Source organism: Lissotriton helveticus, chromosome 2_1, assembly GCF_964261635.1.
Source record: "Lissotriton helveticus chromosome 2_1, aLisHel1.1, whole genome shotgun sequence".
NCBI classification, from domain to species: Eukaryota; Metazoa; Chordata; class Amphibia; order Caudata; family Salamandridae; genus Lissotriton; species Lissotriton helveticus.
Genome location: NC_136059.1, coordinates 1,996,718,435 through 1,996,740,414, shown reverse-complemented (window position 1 = coordinate 1,996,740,414; position 21,980 = coordinate 1,996,718,435). Strand labels below are relative to the sequence as shown.

At 41.9% G+C, this 21,980-nt stretch overlaps 1 protein-coding gene across 1 annotated transcript in view; it reads right to left on the bottom strand.

The window, feature by feature from the left end:
• Positions 1-21,980, bottom strand: part of LOC144819000 (uncharacterized) — a 752,739-nt gene that overhangs the window by 609,660 nt on the left and 121,099 nt on the right. Inside the window, exons 4-5 of the mRNA XM_078676962.1 lie at positions 19,146-19,276; positions 11,113-11,201 (exon numbers count right to left, since the gene is read on the bottom strand). Coding sequence (XP_078533088.1) covers positions 11,113-11,201; positions 19,146-19,276 — 220 coding nt within the window. The remainder of the gene's footprint in view (positions 1-11,112; positions 11,202-19,145; positions 19,277-21,980) is intronic.

Sequence of the window (21,980 nt, the reverse complement as noted above, 5' to 3'; positions counted from 1 at the left end):
GCCTGCTGTGAGAGACTAAAGCTCCCGTCCCCTGCCTAAGACTTGCTAATTGCGCTGCTCATCTCCTGAGGCCTGGGATAGGCGGAGATGCTCCATGCTGTGCCTCCTCTGCCGGCCCATTGTCATTCTGCCCAAGGCAATGAACCGGCCTCACTCTGTGACCTGCTGAGAGTCACACTCGGCGCTGTAGCAGCCTTTCAGGTAGGAAAATCGGCCCAGGCATGTGGGCCCATCCTCTAGAATTGGGCCTGGATCCAGGGGGGGGGGCAAGCACCCCCTCTTGCCCCCCCCTGCGGACGCCCATGTTAGAAGGTTCAAATAAGAAATTGTTGAATGAAGCGGGAGAACGTGGTACACCAGACAAACAGCAGAATGAGACACTGTATGTGAGTGAGCTAGTCCCCAAAAAAGATAAATAGTCTTTTGGGAAGTCAGAAAAATAAACCACTTCAGTTCCACCCAGCTGTCTTAAACTTATATTACGACACTGCTTTGAGTTAACCTGCCAAAGGCTGAGCAACATTGTAATGTCTTAATTTAATCCTCAAGAAATGTCTCTGTGGTTCGGCGCTCAGACCTGTGCCCCAAGATGGCCGGCCAAACAGTCTTGCGCACTTGGAGTGTGCTAACCACACCTCCCACCGTGCCACCAGCCCTGCCCCGCCCCGACACAGCTCCATACCAACGAAAAATAAAACAATAATAACGACATTATCATTTTATTTTTCCTGCTCTGAGAGCCATGGGGCAACACTCCTCCACCTTAGCGGAGGAGCCACCCCTGCTGTACCAAGTGTCTGCAATTAACACAAAATACAGCGAGTGTCTCATAGTCAATTATTCCAGAAAGCCCATATTATCTCCATCTTATTTAATTTGCGCTGGCTGCCGAAGGATCAAACCATGTTAATTAAGGCCCTCACAATATTTCATAAGGTCATCCATAGCTCTGCTTCTCTTTTCTTGGCTCAGAAATGTTATATGTATTCATTTGTTCGTAAGCTTTGGTCTTCTGACAAGTTTTGCCTTGTGACACACAAGATCCATATGACATCTTCTGGAGGCAAAGCCTTCTCCTATACTGGTGCTAGGGAACAGAACTCGCTCCCTTTTGTTTTACATTCTCAGAGTTCCCTTTTGAAATACAACAGGATTTATTTTTGTTTAAAGTAGCTTCCACCACTATCAGATCAGGTTTTGTGTAATTCATCGTACATTCTAGCACCATGAAGCCTTAGTGAGCATTTGCTCGGAAAATAAAATCAACATAACATAACAACATAAGATGTCCTAACCCTAATCTAGCTACCACAAAAATATATCTTGGCAAAAGAGGTCCTCTGCATTTGCCCCCTGGAGGACCTACACTGAGATTTATGCAGTCTTTCTAGATCTCAAGCACTGTGGTGCATTACTGTATCAGACCTGTGGACTGAAATCGATAAGACCTTGCACCTTATGCTAGAGTAGTGGACTTATCAACAAACAGACATGGTCTCATGGTTAACCCTCATCTCTTTTTAGGATGCACTGCAGTTGATGGATGGTGGGGAATTGTGGGGACCTTCTACACCCAGGCTTTGAAGTAGGATGAGTTAACTCTAAAAGGCAATGCATTCTTACGGCCTTCTTAAGCTACGCAAAAGCTAAGAATGCACTCCATCTTGTGGCCTCGAGTTTAAGGTGGGCTGAAGGAGACTTAATCCCAAGCTTCCAGAACTAATATCACTCGAGTCATGGTTTTTGAGAACCAAACTAAAAGAGCAGTCCCAGAAAAGTACACCACCCTTGTCTATGCGAACTAGCACATGTTAAACCGGACATCTTTAGAAAGTTGGCATTTTCTTGCCCGAGCCATATGGTGCCTGCAGCCGGTCACTGGGTCACATAATTTGGTGTGGGATACAGTTGGGCTGTGTGTATGCCTCCTAGACAGCCGGGGTCATCACTGCAGGATGGAAGGGAGGAGCTGGGCACAGCCCCACTTACACTTGAATAGGCTGTGTCCTGCCTCTACATAAAGGGCTGCATACTTCAAATGTACGCCTCTAGAAGCTTCTCCCCACTTCAAAGGCACAACTGTGTATAAAAGAAGGACCTCAGACACCAACTCTTCAGTGCACTTCTGGACTTGTGGAAACTCTGTCAGGAAGAAAGACTGATGTGCTGATACAAGGATTGCCACTTTATTGGACTGCTGCTCTAAAGGAACTACTACCCTGCTGTGCTGTCCTGCTGCTCTCTTGCCTGGTGAAGAACAACTGGACCTGCAACTTCATCTTGCCTCAAACGGCTAGTGTGCTGGCATCCAGATCTCAGCGTCATGGACAGAAAAGGCTCCATAATCGGTTCTAAGACCCAGCTGCAGCGAGTTCCACTCAAGTTCTGGACCCTTGGTGTGGCTCACAAGCTCTTAAAGTCAAGCTTTTGGGCTCTTCGCAACCACAAATGGGTCCACCAAGACTGCACCGCCCGCACCGAAATTCAGCGCGAGCCGCCGCCAACCCATCTCTTTGCATAGCAGCATCAACAGCCCACTGGAGGACTGGCAATGCGAAGCTCCAGCCCGCTCGACCGCAATGCCTGGCCTGCTCTTCGCACCACCGCGACTACTGCCTGCGACGCTCTCCTTGCCCCTCTCAACCCTCTCCAACGCCTAGAAGGCTCTGGGCACAAAACCTGAGAAGGTAAAGCTTCAGCTGTACTAATCTGGGACTGTGTCTGACCCGTTGTGAAATCTTGTGTTGTGAATTGTTGGAGGGGTTGTGTGGTATAACATTCTAGCTGGGCTCCTTAAGAACAGGTTTGTGGTGGAGTGCGGTAACAGCTTCCTTTTCTTCTTGCAAAGTCGCATCCTTCCAGGGTGTTAAAGTGTTGACAAGCAGGTTTTGCACTATTACCTTATTAGATTCCTCAGCGACTGCCCACAGCAAAGGGAACTAGCCTTGGTCTTCACAAATTTAGGGCAAATATTGAGCCTTCAGAACAATTTCTACAAGAAAAAATAGTAAAACATCTAAGGCAGTACAAAGTCATGGCAATAGAAGGATTAATAATTCCCTCAGCATTTTTAAATGCACCTGGATAATCCACTATCCTGTGGAAGAACTGGAAAAAGGGCTTTAAAGCGTATGTAATGGCAGAAGACGGGGGCATATTTACTGCAGCGTGTAAAATGGCTATGCTTGTTTGGGGCAGAAGGATGTCGAGTATTAAAACATCTTCCTGAGTTGGACAAAGAGGAGGATGATGAGTTAGATGATTTGCGAAAGTGTTATGCGGAGACTGGGCATCAATTATGGGAATAAGAGAAATGTGGGGGTGGAGCGATACAAGTTCTAGGGAGGTCAGCGATCTGGCAAGACGTTTGATAACTCCATAGCCAACTTTCACCAACTAGCTTCGACATGTGACTACAGGAATTTCTTGGATGAAATGTTGAGGGATCAGTTGGTTCAGAAAATTGGAGACAAGACAATGTAAGAGTAATTGCTAAATACTGAGAGTCTGACACTAGGCAAAGCAACAGAAATTGCAAAGAGGGATTAGAACACGCAAGAAGGGCTGAAAGAAATGGCATCAGGTGATGTGAATAAGGTGGCGAGTATGAGTGCTTCTTGTGAGTTTCAAAGAGACTTGGATATAAAGAAACCAGATACACCGGGAAAGTCTGCTGAAGCTTTTAACAAGGATTCAGTGTGCTACAAGTGTGGTTGGAAGGGACATGTTGCAACTAGTCCTGATTGTTCTGCGGTGGGACAGAGATGCCGGAAATGCAGGCCATGCAGACATTTTGCCAGGGTGTGCAAGGGAAAAGTTGGAAGTTTTTACCACATACCCAAAAACATTATTGCATCCGTGAGTGGAGATGATGAGAATGCAATGCCGGAAAAATTCCTGTTGCAAGTGAGTGAAGTGGGAGCAGTTGGTCAGTCAGATAGCCCATTTTGCATCTTGAAGGTGAATACCGTGAAGGTGCAAAGGATGGTGGATTCAGTAGTGAGCTACACACTGATTGGAGAGCAACACATGAACACATTTCCTGGAAAGGATGTGAAACCACCAGATGTCACGTTGATGGCATATGTAAATAAGCCAATTGATCTGGTGGGGTACTTCAATGGTACATTGGAGGTCCAGGGTGTCTCGTCCATATCGAAGGTGTAAATCGCAAAGGATGGATCTTGTTTCTTGAGTTTACCACGACAAAGATGGAGTTACAGATAATACTGGATACTAATCATCCAGATCAAGTAATTGGGGCAAAATCCAGTTTGAGTCCCTGTATCAATGGTGTATCGCAGAACAGTTAGAAGGAAAAAAATCCCAAAGTTTTCAGTGACAGATTGGGATTGTTAAAAGGGTTCATGAATAGAATAAGATTGATGGACAATGCTACATCCAAAGTGCACCAGGCACGTTCTGTGCCATTTGTCATGAGAGAGCCTTTGAGGAAGGAGTTGCGCAGGTTGTGTGAGGAGAATGTTATCGGGGAAAAAGAGACGTCAGAGTGGCTGGCTCCAGTTGTGCTGGCAAAGAAGGCTAATGGGGATCTGAGAATGTGTCTGGATCTACAGGATCTCAATGCGGAGATATGGGTGGACAGGCATCCTTTGCCCAACATTGGTGATATGTTGATGTGGGTCAAGGGAGCTAAGGCGCTTTCTACCTTAGACTTATCATCTGCGTACCACCAGATCCTACTGCATCCTGAGGCGAGACATCTAACCTCATTTATCACACCAGAGGGGGCATACAGGTTTGTGTGCTTGCCTTTTAGATTGGCGTATCCAGTTGTCCAAGGGCAATGCACCACCTGTTCCAGGAAATGCCAAATAGAACGTATTTCCGGGAAGACATTCTGATATTCGGCGAAGACAAAGAAATGCATGACAAAAGCTTGCATGGTATGTTGTCAAAATTGAGTGATAGTGAGTTAACAATCAAGTTGGACAAATGTAAGATTGAGAAGGCTGGAGTAGAGTATCTGGGACATTGGCTGGATGAGCATAGGGTGTTATCTAAGCTGAAGTTAGTAAAAGCCATACAAGATGCCCTGGCTCCTAAGGAAAAGGAACAATTACTTTAATTCTTGGGGTTAGCCGAATATTATTGAAGGTTCATTCAAAATTTTGTGGACAGGACAGTGAATATGAGGAAACGTATGACAAAGAATGCCAAGTTTGAGTGCTATGAGGCTTGTGAATGAGAATTTGTGCAGTTAAAAGAGAACATAGCGTCAGCCCCTAAGCTGAAACTCTTGACATGTGTGACAAGTTTAATTTGCTCTGTTGCCAGTGGTGTGGGGTTGGGGGCAGTGTTGCTGCAGCACGAGGGGAGAGAGAGGTGACAATAGCTTAAGCATTCAGACCATTGAGGGAGACGGAATTGATGTATTCTACAATTGAGCGAGAGGCCCAGTCGTGTTGGTGTTGTATTTGTCACTATAAAAGATTTGTATAGGGAACTGGTTTTGTACTGTGTACTGAACATCACCCATTAGGGGATGTTTTTAGTTCTCGCCTACGCAGTGCGCATGCACTGCATAGGAGACCTTTAGCCGTCGTGCAGCTCTTTTTCCAAGCACATACTCGTGCTTGTGGCGGCATACAGATAGAGGGACTGCGCAGCGGCACGCCACAAGCACGAATATGTGCTTTGAAAAAGAGCAGACGCTTTCTCCAGCACGCGCGCACCACTCGCAGGTGAACCCCTCTGCCTTTCTCTCCAGCTGCAGCACTAGGCGCGCACGCTTGTTTTTGTTGCTTCACAGCCCTTCAATTAGAGAGCGCAGAAGGAATTTGAGACGTGGAACATTTAATCTGGCATCTATGTCACTTACGTTAGTTTGTACTTCTCTACAAATATCTCCATCAACAGAGGTACCGGAACCAAGCTATTCACCGTAAATACATCAGACAAACCGTTTTATCTCTCGTTCTCTCCAGCTGACTTATCTCCTTCTCCTCACTTCTTCCACAGAGCGAGCTCAACCCCATCAACGTTCACCCCTTTTTAAAAAACGTTAGCTCCCAAACTGTCAGGCTGTGACGTTGACTTTATTATTTTTCTAAGAAAATATCTGATATGTTCTAAGTGTGCCGACATCTACTTTAGCAAGGACAACTTCTGCCAGAGCAAATATGGTCTTTTCCTGTAAGTGATTTCTGTGTCATTGAGAGGGAAAATGCCCCCCCCTCCCACACACAGAAATACGCAACATCCTTGGAAAGTTGTCTAGAAGCTTTGCTGTGCGATTTTCGTCAGAGAAGGCAAACTCAGCGTACGCATCAGTACAGGAATCGGTGCAAACGTTTTTTTTTGTTCACACAACTGTTGCAGCACATCAAGTTAAGTTTTTGTGTGCTGTATTCTCACTGAAGAAGGAAACTTGAATACATGGCACTCCAATTGAAAATCTGGTGTTTCAATTCTTTATTGAACCTTCTTAGCCTAAAAGGCAGAGCTTCGGTCTAATAATCTGAAGGTTGTGAGTTCGAACCTCTTAGTGGGCATGTGTTTTGCAATACAAGTGTTTGCATTTTGATAATTCTCCAGGCACCTATTTTAGGGTATACTTAACATTCTGTCTTCTCCCAGATAAGTTTTGCATCAGGGCACAGTTTGTAAATTAAATATAAGCACTTAATTCTTTGGCAGCTGCGTTTATTGGCTGTAGTTTAGTTCTTTCTACATTTTCTGTTTGACAATGCATTGTAAATTATTAACCTCTTCCATGCTCATGACGGCTCCCGGCCGTCATGAGACACGGTGGGCGTGTGCTGATGACGGCCGGGAGCCGTCATGACCACGCCCGCGATCGGAATGTTCAGCACTGCGGCGGAATTCGCGCCGCAGTGATGAGGCTAAGAAGGTACAGTATGGTGCTGATTTAAATGGCAAGTTGTGCACAGTATACCTTAATTATTGAGCACAGCGGTTTGCTCTAAATCGGTGGGCATCCTGGTTGAGTGGCGGGATGCGATAATTGAGTGAGGCTAATCGGGCATTGGATCATCCACTAAAGAGTAAGTGGAGGATGGAACCAGTCATATCAGCCACAGGAAAGCCTGTCCTCACCCCTGAAACTCTCTCAAGTACCCAGAGCCCAGCCCGCACCCTGATTTAGCCGCACACTTTAATGCCCACTTGCTAAGAGCAGCTGGTAAAAGTGAGTGTAATGTACAGTGACCACCTCCCTCCAGAGACACTATTTCCACTCCCAGACTTTTGTGTGATAGCCTAATGCATTATGGGTATTGTAGTCTTGTTAATCTTCCACTGACCTAATTACACTAACGCACCTAAAATTCAGTCATTTGTAGGTATATTGTTCTAGACTGAAGATAGTGTCTGTTGTGACCTACAGTGCGGTAGCAACTCTGTTAGTAGTGTACTTTTCACCCTCTGCCTAAGCACATTTCTTAATCTGCTCCATTATTCTAAATGTTGCATGCTGGATGTGTTTATTGTGCCAAAATGGCTTCTTTTATCATCTTCAATGCAAGATGGTGCACACTCTGAAATCCGTAAAAGTGCACTCTTAATGCTTTTTAAAAAATAAATATATGTAGGTGAACACCAACCTCTAGTTCAGTGTGAACACTGTCTGCAGTCCTTGTCTTCTATCTCTGTACGTCACACCTTTCTTTCAATAAACCTCAGTGGCCCACAGCACTTTCCTCTCATGACCTTAACTTGCCAACTCTCTCCGATCCTACCTCTGAATCTCTAGCTCTCGGTCAGCTCTCTACCCCTCTCTTCTCCTCAAGTGCCTCTCTCTGTTTCTCTCTCTCTACTTTCTCTTCTTTCTGCATCTTGCTGCTCTGTTTGCATCTCATTCCCCTTCATTTCTCTTCCATTTACTTCACCTCCCTCTTAGTTTCATCTCTCTTTATCTTACCCGTTCTATCATTTTGCCATCTATACCTTACCTTTCTCTACCTCTTGCATGCCTCTTTCTACCTCACCATTCTATCTTTCATTTCTCTCTCTGCCTCACAACTCATTGCCTCATCTCTCTCTTCCCCACCTCTCATACACTATCTAGCCTCTCAATTTACCTCACCTATTGGCCTTCTAGATCTCTCTTTTTATTGATGTCCTCTTTCCCTCACCTTTCCAATTATTTTATTTCTTTCTCTCTACAATGCTCTCTCTACCTCTTACACTCCATCTATCACTCCCTTTGCTTCCATCTCTCTTTCTATCTCCTTCACTGTTTCCGTTCACTCTCTCTGCTTCCAATGTCTCGCTTGTTTAATACATCTGTCTTACCTCTGTCTCTCTCTCTCTCCCTATTTCACCATTCTCTACTTCTCCCTCACCCTTCCTCTGTATTAGCCTCATCTCTCTACCTCATCTGCACCTCTATTCTCTCTACTTCTCATATCCTTCTATTTTTCATCCCACCGGCTCTACCTGCTTCTCTGCCTCGCTACTTTGGTTACCTGACCTGTCATTCTGTGCTTCACCTTTCTATTTCTGCTATCTCATTATAACTCGCCTCTCTTCCTATCTTATTTCTCTCTAGACCTTGCCCCTCGGGTTGGCACCTATCTTACCAGCCTACATTTAAAACTGCATACCAGGCCTCTAAAAACAAGCATTGGCATAGCCAATAGGTCTCGACGTTGGGACCTTATACGTTTTTAGCCATGCAACAGTTGATGTTATTGCACCAAGGATATTGTGCTGCATAACTAAATACTTATAAGGTCACAAAAGTGAGCTCTATTGGCTATGCCAATGCTTGTATTACAAAGGGAGCAAGCAGAAGTTCCGCCAGGATTGCATGTTGGATGATGAAATACACGTATGTGGTTCAATATCTGCCAGGAAAGAAAATCTGGTAGCTGACTGTTTGTCGAGGTTGCCGGTCAATTGTTTGGATAAATGAGATTTGGATGAAAATGATTGGATGATGGCTGGAGTGCTTTCTGTGGAAGGAGGTTGCATGTCACACAATGAATAGGTGCAGGCCTTCGTAAGGGATGATGTGTTGCAAGAAGTGTTAAAATATGTGAGAGATGGAAGGCTAAAGAGAGGGGAAGTTCTGTCCAATCTCACGAATATATCAGCAAAGGGGTGATGAACTATCGTGGATTGATGGGATGCTGTGGTGGAATGAGGTGTAAGTGGTGCCAGGGGAACTAAGAAGTCATGTCTTGAGTCTGGCATATGAGGGACATTCAGGAATGAGTGCAATGAAGCGAAGGTTGCGATCTGATTACTGGTGGGCAGGCATAGACCGTGAGGTGGAACACAGTATTTGGAACTGTTTGGCATTAGCATGGAGAGACAAGTCACAGAAGACGGTGACAAGCACGCCGGTGGTAACGGATAAGATGGATGCTCTGTGGAAGAAAACTGGTTTGGACATTTCTGGACCTTACAACGTTTTAAGAGCTAGATCTGTGTATACTCTGGTGGTCATGGATTACCATTCTAGGTTGGCAAAAGTGAAGTTCACTAATCAGGTCAATACATGAGAGGTGATTGTGTTTCTGGAGGAGCCATGGAACAGAGACGGGGACCCGGAGATGATAGTAACCAATAATGGTGAGCAGTTTGTGTCATATGAGATGAGAGATGTTTTGGAAAAATGGGGTGTGGAGCAGGTCCTTTCATCAGTCTATTATCCCCAAGGGAATCGATTGGTGGAGCTGTGGAACCGAACATTAAAGGAAGGATTGCAACTGACTTAGGGTCAAAGTGGTTCATGGACGGAGGCTGTGCGGAAGTTGATAACGGTGTATCGTACCATACCCAATAGGCACCACTGGAAAATCACCTTTTGAATTCATGAGAGGCAGGAAAGCAAGGATGTTGTTTTCTGTTGGAGTGCAGAGGTAGTGTGAGAAGAAGAGTGTCGCTGGAGTAGATGGCATGGGAGGCAGAAATTTCCTAGGCTTGAGGGTTGGTGATTGGGTGTGTGTGCTTTGTGGACGTAAAGGGAAGAAGAGAATGTGTAAGTTCTCTAGTTCGTTTCAAGGGAAAAAGGTGAACGCACATATCGTTCACATGAGTGACGGAAATGTATAGAATGTGAAAAAGGTTGCTAAGCTGGATGATTGCATTACCAATGTACCTTCGGGAGCAAGAAATGATGTGCAGATCAATGTGTTTCTTAGGCAAGGAAGGTTCCGGAGGCAACCTAAATGGGTTAAGGACTACAAAATGTACTGAATGTTATTTCAGTGACTTTCCATGTTTTTACTGCTTGGCATATCCATTGGGGTAGAGGTAGCATATGCTTTCTCCACGCCATGTCATTCAAGACATTTTATATTAGTTTATAGAGTATTTGTTTTGTTGCATTTCTGTTATCCTTGTATGGTTTGTGGGAAGGGAGGTGTGTGACATCCTGCGTCGTGGATTATTGGAGGTGCTGTGAGGTATGGCATATAAGGTAGGCCGTTAAAGGAAGGCTTGTGGTAGAGTGCAGTGACAGCTTACTCTTAGACGGATAAAATTACCTTCTACAACTCGCCTTCTTGCCAAGTCTCAACCTTCAAGGGCGTTATACCCGTGCTCCATTGCGGTCGGCCTAAACTTTTGGTTTTGACCTGGTCCAGCAGTTGGCTCTTTTTCACTTTATTCTTTAAAAATTCATAACTCTGGTTCTATTGATCGGATTTTTGTTGTTTTGATCTTGATGTATTTTTTGAACTTTGCTCTATTTTCCTAACCTGGTGTGGAATCCTTTTTGTGTGGAATTCTCACCGTTTTACTGTTGGAACTGTTGAACAAATACTTTATACATTGCCTATAAGTTAAGGCTGACTGCTCTGTGCCAAGCTAACAAGGGCTAAGCACAGGTAAATGTGGGGGTTGACTTGTGCTTTACCCTGACTTGGATTGTGGTTGCTGCCTGACCAGGGCTCACACCCCAGTAAACCAGTAACCCAATTTCTAACAGGCCAAATAACTTGTGCACTGCTCTGACAAATGCCAGTTTTTTCACACAAGTAGCAACATTGTTTTCATAAATCGTAACATTGCCTTCATCATTACTGTTTATTAATACTAACAAGAAATCTTAATATATTTGACATGCAAGACACCTAGAACTATTTTCACTATTAAATATTCGGTTGCCTCGATACTCACCCCAAGTACGCATTCATGCTGTTAATGGTTTCCGGAAATGGCTTCCCACTGTCCAAATCGGTGGTGCCTGCTTCTTTCAGAGATTTTTTCTGTAGAAATGTTTAAAACATAGGTCATTTAACTGCAACTACTACATAACTTATTGTGACAGTTTTTAATTGTCCGAACTTAGCGTACTTTCTTAATACATAGAAGAAACGCCATAAAGTTTCGTAATCACATGCAACATCAAATTCCAGCTTGTTGTTTTACTGCTTGGGAAGAGAGCACATTACGTCAAAAGAGGTAAAGGAAGTGTTAGCCTGAACAATTCTAGGACTCGAATCAGAATGTCACAAAACCCTAGGGTTAGTGCAATGCTCCAGGGTATGAATATAGAGTGTGACAAGTATCAGCCACAAGACAGCTGTTAGGCTATGGGAAAGAGAAAACACACATTTTCTCATTTGAGTGTATCAAGCAGTGCATTTTAAAGGATTAATCAACCAACTACAGTTGATGAAGCCTGATGGTCACAAACTACCCAACCTTACGACCCACAATATTTCAGCTGTCTAATGCATTTCCTTTCCTGACAAAATGGACTATGACAAAAACAATTATCCCTGAATTCTTTGCACCGATAATCTATTATGTCAATTCCCCGCACCAGGAATGCGGATATCTTCCCTGCTCCCTATTCCATCTGTGGTACACGACCCACTAAGTTCCAAGGGACAAGTTCTTTCCTGGACCACTACTTAACCCAGACCTCATGCAAGGCTTGACTCCAGTAAGGCTGTGAGGGTCGCACTTCTGAACAAGAAAAGCTAGCAAAATGAACCATTAAAACCCACATGCTCCACTTAGCATGTTTTTTACATTTCCCTTCTGCTTTCCAGACTTTAGAAGTTCCAGGCAAAAGGTCCACTTAGCCAAAAAGCATCAAAGAAGTGTGATACCACGTAACAAGGTTTATGTGTTTTGAATGTACTGAGGTGAGCTCAAGCAGAACACATTTAATGTTCCCTAAATGGTAGACAGGTAATTAGAATTTAACTTCACTACTAGTCTTTTCAGTCCAGTTTAACAGAGCTGCAAATTTAGTTTCAATGGCACTTTATACTCTAAAGTTAAACACACAAGATTTCAACAGATTTTACATATTGGGGATACATCCAGAAGTGCAGTCCACCAGGAACAACCCTAAATCTCAATTCACTCTAAGAAATCAGATTAAGCTATGAGCAAGGTTCGACAGTCTTAGTTCAAACAAGGCCCAAACACTCCAATCCTTAAACGGTAAACTACTTTCTGTGAAGAATCCCTGGCTTACTACTGGAGCTTGGTTTAAGCAGTAAGTCTATCCTCGGAGAAATGCAAGTGGTACACGTGCAACACCACCAAAAAACTAAACAATAGAAAACAAAAGAACTTGACATTACTAAGCCAGTTGGTATAGAAAGAAAAACACATAGTCAGTTAAAAACAAAAAAAACTAAAGACCACTGCATTTAAGGATCAAAGATTACGGAGGAACGCAATAAGTTTAATTAAAAACAATAGGAAAGTGAAAACAACAACGGCAGCCTGGAAGTTGGAAAAGAAACGGTACCTAGACATCCTTTGTGACAGATTTGAGATGGATCAGGGACAAGTAAATATTTGTGGCTTTTCACAGGTAAAATAATTGCCTTTTGACTTACAGGCTGCAGAAATAATAAGTGAAAGTGGCTGTTGTGAATTGAAGAGAGTGGTCACATAGGGTTGGGTGAGTTCAGAATAACAAATGAAGAAAAATAGATGTTGCACAAAGGAGGCAGTGAGTAAAGAATACATGATCATTGCACTGCAAAAGCTGTGTTTGGTAGATCCAGCCAAGGATCTTGTAAGATAGGTGAACAAACTCTGAGAACATATGCTGAAAAGGGTACTGCATTGGGGAATCCATAGAAGCGCTGGCAGTGGACAGAGGGAAGAAAATTAAGCAGGCCAATGAACAAAAGAACAGTGTTGGGTTGGAGGTACTGGTAGGCACGCTGGCTATGAGAAGCAATGGTGAAAACAAAACGCACTGCATTGATCCCAATGGGCTAACAGCAATGACAAGACCAAGATTGTGTATTCAAATGGCAAATGAATGATGAAAGACCGTGCACATAGATGTCGGGTGAACCGAAGGCATAGGCTAGAGGAAGGGTATTTACAAACACAACATGTTCAATTTAAAACAAATGCTGCAGCTATAGGACACCAAAAGGTTGGAAATTGAAAGCCGGCACAAGTGTACAAAAGGATATTACAAACATCAACAATTGAAGATCAACAACAACAAACAGCTGCACCAACAATGAAAAAGGGCTTCCAGTTAGCAAATCAAGTAAATGAAGCAGGGAAACTTGACACACCTCCAAGAGCAAATGTAAAGAAGCGAAGAAGACCATGATGAGAACTTCAAATGTATTCGACTTCTGAATTATCCAATGCATTTCATATTTTCATTTGAGTGCACATTTTTCAATCATGAAAGCGTATTGCATGTACACGAAGGGCTTAAACAAATGAGTTCCACTAGATTTAAACTTATCCAATTTAAGGTTATTCACCAAACATGTTTGACCCCATGAGTGCTTCATAAAATATACCCTGATCGCCTCTCTTCTTGCCCCGCTGTGGTTATAATGGCGCCCCCTTCTTACACATGGTGTGGTAGTGCCCAGAGCTGCAATCCTTTTGGACTTCCGTACTGGAATGTTTATGAACGGTCACGGGTTGGACCCTTCCCCAGTCCATCAAGGAGATATTGCTGGGTCTTCTCCCTGCCCCAAGGGGAAGAAACTTACCCGTAGATTTCTTCAGCTGGGACTAGTTTTAGCCAAATGAAGGATAAAAATTCACTGGATGAGCCCCCAGGGTGGAATCTTGAGCCAAAGATTTACGGGAATGGACAATAGCGGAATTAGTCCAAATGAAGAGGGTTAGGAAGGATGAGAAATTGGAGAAAGATGTTAGAGCCTGGTACACTCTGATCTCTGAAATCCCTCTGGGGAAGGCCGCTGTAACGCAGATGTCGGAGGAAACACACGTAGGCCAAGAAGATACTGAAATTGTAGGGCGGCAGTCGGGCACTCCTTTCATGAGTATAACGTAATCCCCTGATATTAAATGCAGTCAGATGACGTGCCATAAGGCACAGTCAAAGAATTTCTATGTATGTGACCCGGGTGGGAGGGTTAGTTTGTAAGTTAAGTTTTGATGATTAGTTTATGAGGACTTTCAGCCACTAAACGCAATGTACAGAGTTTTGATGCAGATATTTGCTGTTGATATCTTCTGTCCAGCCCTGCAGGTACTGTTTACTTTATATGTGATTTATAATTTACTACAATTTTTGCTAACTACAGGAAAAGTTCTACCATATTGCTCTGTCTCTCGAGATTATGCAATGTTGGAATCTTGATTTATCTGTATGGATTTCCTGTTGCCGGATGGGTTAAACCCTCAAATAATAAAACAGTTAAAAAATATATATATGAAAGCATATTGCATTTAGTATTGTTGGCACACACATTGTGGAATTTTAGTTACAGAACAACTTGGCAGTGTGATAGTTTGTTTACATGGGTAATTAGAGCAATCAACAAGGTTTCATATTGTTTGATGTTTGTAATTCAAACAAGCAATAATGTTTCTTAGAAACAGAAACGGATGAAAATGTATGTTGTTTTTTTTTAACATTCAACATAAGAACCGTACTTTTCAAAGCCATCAGAAAACAGTATTTAAGCTAAATATAAACTAGTTTTAGGGGAGAGTAATCTTCACACCTCGAGGGTGCTGAGAGATTGGGCTCACGCAGACAGGAGCTATAAACACCTTCTCTTTTTAATTGAAACAGCACCTTCTTTCTTCAATTGAGTGTTTGTTCAGGTGAAAGGCAAAGCCTCCAAATAAACTCATACACGCTCCTTATAGTGTTAAAATACTTTAGCTACAAGAAAGCATGAATGGGTTGGTATTCAAATACAGGATATTGCAATTCTTTCCAATTACCCATTTATTAGCTGCTATAGTTGCCACTATTCTGTTGGCCACAACTATAAACATTATATGTACTACAATGCGATTTGGAGTTTAGTAAAAATCATAAAAGTATATTCTTATATTCTTGAATGTGTCTATTCATGGTGAAATGAAAGGACGTTTTGAACCTACTAACCAGTACTCCTGTGAGTCTACCAGGTCTGATCGTTGCCCAGAATGCAATAGTCTCATGTAATGCTTACGTGGTTCATGGGTTACAGTTCACCGGGTTCTCTTTAAGTCTGCAATGCCAGAGGGCCTATAGATCCCAAAGCTTGAGCCAAATTCTGAATAAGAATCAGAAAGCGCATCAACCAGAGCTTACGGTATTGAGCCTAGAGGTCAGGTTTGTAGTGGTGCAAGCAGAAAATATTAAAAAGGGCATCATCAAAGTACAGTGGATATTTGACTAGTAACAGGTGTGTAACCTGTGAGGTAGTTTGTTATGTTCTAAAATCATAACATTCAGCTTTCCAGGTGATACGTAGTATCATGTTTAAGCAAAACAGATGAAATAATACCTAAATTGTCCACTGGAGAGTGTGCTGGTTCATGAGATGGCTACTCCATAAGAGTTAAGGCCTTGTGATGTGGTAGGTTAACATTATTAAACCATGAATCTCAGAGCAGCTTTAAAGTTACTGATTTCAATGTCATAAATGCATTCATCAGTCTGTTGACAAAGGTGGGCAAACTTGCATCTATGAGTCGTTACAATAAGAGCAATGACATTGTGTTTCTGTCTAATACACTGTGAGGGAATAGCAAACAATGTTGATATCCACATTTGTAAGTATGCTGACTATGTGTAAAGAAATAGGGAGCTTTTAATGGTTATGAGCTCCTACCCGACAGAGCTTATCATTACTGTATGTAATCACCTTCACAGTGGTGTATTTGAAAATACTCATTAATCAAGTTATCCACAATGTAGCCACAATGGCATACATTAAAAAGAACAGGCACTAACCCTGAAAGTACCTCTATCAAGCAATGTACGCAATTCAGATGAAGCCGTACCGAGTCAGGGCGACAAAAGTACTTCTATTTTAGAACTAAAGGTATTTGGAGATTTGATAGCAAAATAATTCCTAGGTATGTAGTTTGTTGGCTAGTGTCACTGAGAAAGTTAATATTTTGTAGGTGCACCCATTTGAGGAAAGGTGTACCTGGCCCAGGAAGATGTGAAGACCCAGTAACCCACACGTTATGAGTAGATGTAAGCAATTACAGTTTCAGGACTCAATAGATGGAAATGAATAAACAGCTTTAACGGGCAACATGATTTTTATTTCTTTTACTGTATTCCCATGTTTCCTTTTCTATGTAGCCACAATACTCTTTGACATACTTCTTATTAATTGAATTTTAGTCGCATGTGCATCTTTGAAGAGCAGAGCAGTTTCACCACTAGATGTGTTCAATAAACCAGTTCATTTATGGCTGCTCCTTAGCTGAACAAGGTTCTACATTGTAAGGACCAAAAACCGATGGTCCTGGTCTGGTACTCTGGCATACCAATACCTACCCTACCTCTTGTTCCTATCCTCTCTATTCTGGGTTGCAAGGTATGTTCCTTCATTTTAGCACACCATGTTTTTAACTAAACATTTACTGTAACAGCAACACAGGTAGGTTACATTTTTAAACATTTAAGTGTACTAACATTAACATTATGTCCGTGTATATGTATACCTTTGTGCGCATACACAGACGTATATATATTTGTATGCACAGATTTGTGAACACACATATATGAATATATAATATTCCTTTGATTAAAATCTAATTGGTTTGAACATTAAAAATATATATATTTTAGTTATTACATTTGCAAAGGTAATTATAATTTAAATACAATATGAATATTAATTACTTCTAAATATGAATTAATTTTAATGAGGTAAAACATGTCTTTAATATACAAGTATAGTTTTAAGTTTAAGTGGCAAGGGGTGTTTTTTACAGAACAGGGAAGGGCAACATTAAGAGGTAACAGGAGGTATTCAGGGTTCAGTGATGGGTTGTTATGAGTGTTAAAGGGTGATATGGGTTTTAGGTTTGAGGAACAGGTAGCATTCAGTGGTATCAAGGGGCTTTTACAGATGGCGTCAAGAGGTAGCAAGAGGCTTGTAGAGTTCAGGAAACTGTAGTTTAAGGGGTTTTTGTGTGATTACCTATTGGGTAACAGGGCTTTGAATTAAGGTACAACCTTTTTAAAATGTACATCTGTAACTCGCACTAGTTGCTTTCAGGATCTAACGTGCTTTAATGAACTTGCTTCACTGGTAGCTAGAGAGTGCATGATATAACTTTTAGCATACTGAAAGACTAGTTTCCAGTACTAGACTGTTTCTATTTGAGGAACAGTAGCTTGGATGATGTCAATGGTGTGATCAGTGATGCAATCGATGACAGCAATTGAGATGTCATCAACAGTATCATCAATTATGTCATTTAATATGTTATGAGTGATGTTATATGCGAGGGCATAAACATGGCAGGGGCGCAAGTTATAATTAACTCATTGCCTAGAACAGGTGCATTTCAGTGTTTTTTGTTTTTTAAAAGTTAGTTTATCTATAATTACAACACTTAACTATAATGTCACTTGTCTTTTCAGGGAATTTCTAGGATTTTTAAACATAAGCTAAAATGGTATTAGTTTATCGAAATAGAATGCCACTTTAAGCCTTGTTTTTGCAGTGAATTTCTGAGGTGTTGTTGACAAAGTAAGATGTTATTACCATACCCATCTACAACACCACTTTAAGCTTTGTATTTTTCCAGTGAATTTCAGTTTTTTTCACCATCTTCAACCAACTCCCTCACTGAGCATAACTTTAGGCTGTGCAGGATGTGGCGTTGGCCTTAGGACCCGACCTACCCTCCGTGGGCATCAACCTCCCCACAATGCACTGCTAAAGCCATCCGCACTGTCAGGTTGGGTAGGCAACCATCCTACACCCCACACCATGTACTGCCAAAAGCTGTGTGTGAGGTGCGGTTGGCTTGCAGGGCCTGCAGCTAGGACCTGTGCCCATCTCCCTGAAGATGTGCAACACCCAGCTCTACACGGATAAAGCTCATATGTGGAATGAGATTCGATTCAGGCCTTGTACCTAACCCTCTGCAGGCAGCCAGCCCCATGCCATGCATTGCCTTAGGGTACCCAAACCCATGGACACCCACCATACATTTTTCTTGTTTGATTTTATATTTTGCAGGACCGTGGTGCCCCTGCGATACTGCAACTCAAGTATCACCCAGTGTACTGTAAAACCACTCAAGTGTCTCATTGTTCCACAGCTAGTGTGGAAGGCTTGCAGTCCAACGGGGGGGGGGGGGCTGTGGGTCAAATGGAAGTATCGAGAAACCTGTGGCACCAACTTTTTTTTTTTTACCCTGCCCACTTGTATGCTATTTTAATTGTATCTTCAAAAAACAGGGACAAAGCCTCTGTGCCCTGAAATGGGGGCCGAAACATTTTTCTTCTTGTTGAGTCCATCCAATTGGTCGGTCTGATAAACCACTGATGGGAAAAATCACTCTCTGCTAATCAGATGGCTCTTCTTTTAATTTAATTTTTTTTTTTTTAGATTTGAGGTACCATATGAATCCGGCAGACCAACTGTGCAGGTATCATAATTTAAACAGACATTTATCAAAAATGACAACGGAATTTACACAAAATAATTAACTAATGCTTTCTGAGTAAAGGTCTAACTTTCTGCCAAGTTTGGTGTACTACTATTCAGCCGTTTTGCCTGTATCGCTTCCCAAATTTTCATGTGGGAATACACTTAAGCAAGAATGTTTTGGGACACTTCCCCCTTCTTTTTCTCAGCCCCCGCTTAATGGATCACCCTGAAACAGTTTTCAAGAACCAACTGACGTGGATTTTTTTTAATATCAAAACAAAAAGCTCTGCCTATGCAAACTATGATCCCTTCATAGTTGCCGGTACTCACCTCTGCCATTAGATCATCTCCTGTCACAACAGCTATTTTCAGATCCAGGTCAGCCTTCTTCACTATCTCTTGAAGAGCAGCAGCGCATGCATGCGGATTTGTTCCACCAGCATTGCTAACAACTCTAATTCCTAAACAAAAAAAAACATTCTTCATTAACTAGATAACTCCTGCGCATAAAAATGTTTCACACGTCAGTTTAAAATTACTCATAAATCTATAGCAATAGTTCTCCAGCACAGGAAGACTCTAGGGTTACAAGCAGTTTAGTCCTTTCTGAATTTTAGACAGAGAATCTTGGGGTCATGTTGCATTCACATATTAGGTCTACTGACAATAATGGGCAAATATAACTGAGTTTAGCTCATACTACAAGAGGATTTCCATAATCCCTTGTTGCTTGTACTAAGTAAATGATGTTGCGGTCCAACTGTGATAAATTATTACGATTGAGTTCTGACATCAAAATTCCATTTGCCAGCAGAGAAGGTAAAAGGCAGGTCATAGAACGTAAATACAAGTGCAGTTTAAACAAGGAAAACGGGAATTAAACCTTTCCTTCTGATAAATTTCATTAAAACAAAGTGGTCCACAGAAAAGAGATGCTTATGGCAACTAATTTATTTTAGAAGTTATTACAGGAAATACAGAATCTCTTTATGTACCTACATAATCTGGTCCATGGCATTTTTTAACCTGACATACATTAAACTGATTTTAATATCTTTCTGCAAAAAGTACTAACAGCTTTTAGGCAAGTTTAATTTTGACCTACGGTTTCTGCTTTTAATTTATTGTTCTGCAATGAACATAAAAAAAGATTTAAGCGGTTTGTGAGAAGGGTGGTAGCGTGACCATGTTTTATAAGAAATATAATACACTGCCATATTAAAAGGACACTGCAATTCATCTCAAAGGTTCATGACCTTTTAAATGATCTCTGCCTTCGGCTTAATTCCTCTACATGGTCACAGAACTCCTTAGTGACTTACAATGTACTCAAAATGTACATCAGGGGGTGCTTTAGCTCATATACAGTGTTCCAAATAATCAAGCACGATTGGTCTCATGACTTGAAAGATAATAATACCCTTCCTTCAAATTAAATAGCTTTGGAGTCACAAGCAGGAAGATCTTAGCAGGAACATGGTACTGAGGAATAACTACTAACATAAGAGGTTCTTGAAAGCAACCAAAGCATTAGTCTTCCAATCAGGTTCCACATAGCTGCCTTACAAATCCTATATCGTGGATTATTACTGAATGCTGCAGTGGAAGCTTTACCTCTTGTCCAGTAAGTTGTGAGAGAACTCAAATGTGAGAGTTATACTAGATATTTTAATTGTCATCTCAAAACCTCAATTTAATTTTAAATATCAAAATGTTTAAATCTTTAAGAGACAAACAACATTTAAATCATTATTTCCATCCTTGTTCACTTACCATTAAAAGATAAAGACAAAACAAGAGATAATAAGATTACATTGTGTAAAACAGGTCGAATAGATGCAAATGTGCTGTGATTCAGCTCGTTGGGTCACCTCACCTTTGTTGGGTGCATAGCATTTATCTGCCCTTTGGTAGTTTCATTTTTATTTATTTTATAGGTTTTACATAGAGCTAGCTAGACACGAGGGCATCAGAGCGCTTTACATGACCGAGAAGAACGCAGTATAATCAAGTCTCTTACCATATGATGCGAGACATATTAGATTTTAGAACACAAATAAAATTATGCAAAGAAAATCTTTAGGCAATGAGCGTGGATTACTGTATGCGGGTAATAAGAACAGTGTTTGTTAAGGGAGAGAAAGACCTAATAGACAGCAGAAACAAACAAACAACCGACTTTAACAGAGGGCCTAGACCTGTAAAGAGAGAAAATTAACAAAGTTCAGTATGCTTAAGTGTGAAAGTATTTGTTGAGAAGCAGGAGTTTCAGGTCTATTTTTAAGCAAGAGAAGGAGGGGTTGTACTGTAGATCTCTAGTTAGAGAGTTCCATATGCTGGGTGCATTTCCAGAAAAAGAGCAAGTCTGGGTTGATTTCCTGTTTAGTTTGGGAGGTCTTAGAAGACGTGAGTTGGAGCTTCTCAAAGTTCTAGTTCTTCCAGCTTTCATGAGCTTGTTGTCTAAATAGTTAGGGGGTATGTGAGTGAAGGGCTTTCTGGGTGATGCAGGCGGTCTTCAAAGTACATCTTCCTTCGATGGAAAGCCAATAGAGGATCTTGCGGGCTTGTGTGATTTGTTCAAACCATTTAACACCTGTTATGAGCCGGGCCGCCATGTTTAGAACTGATATAAGGGTGGGCGAGGTAAGTTTTTGGCGTCCCTGTAAGGATGGCATTTCCATAGTCTAAGTTTGGAGAGGATGAGAGATTGGACAACCATCTTGAAATCATCAGAGGAAATGAATGGTATAATTTTCTTGAGGTGCTTTAGTGTGTAAAGCGCTACTTTGACTGAGTTTTTGATGAGATCCTTAATTGACATGTTATTGTCCAGGATGAAGCCTAGGGACTTCGCGGTTCATGCACTAAGGTAGCTGAGCCATTCTTGGATAGGTAGGTGGTTGCTCTTAGGGGAGAACAGAATGATTTCTGTTTTGTTGGGGTTTAGCTTAAGTGGTTAGAGTTAAACAAAGATATGGCGTTGAGATTTAGGATGTCACTAGGTGATTTAATTTTGTAATAGAGCTGGGTGTCATCAGCATATAGGTGATATTTGATCCCTGCTTGCTTCAGGATGATTGTAAGGGGTTCCATGAAAAGGTTGAAAAGGGAAGGGGAGAGAATGGAGCCCTGGGGCACATCAAGTGTGACGCGTGTGGGTTTAGA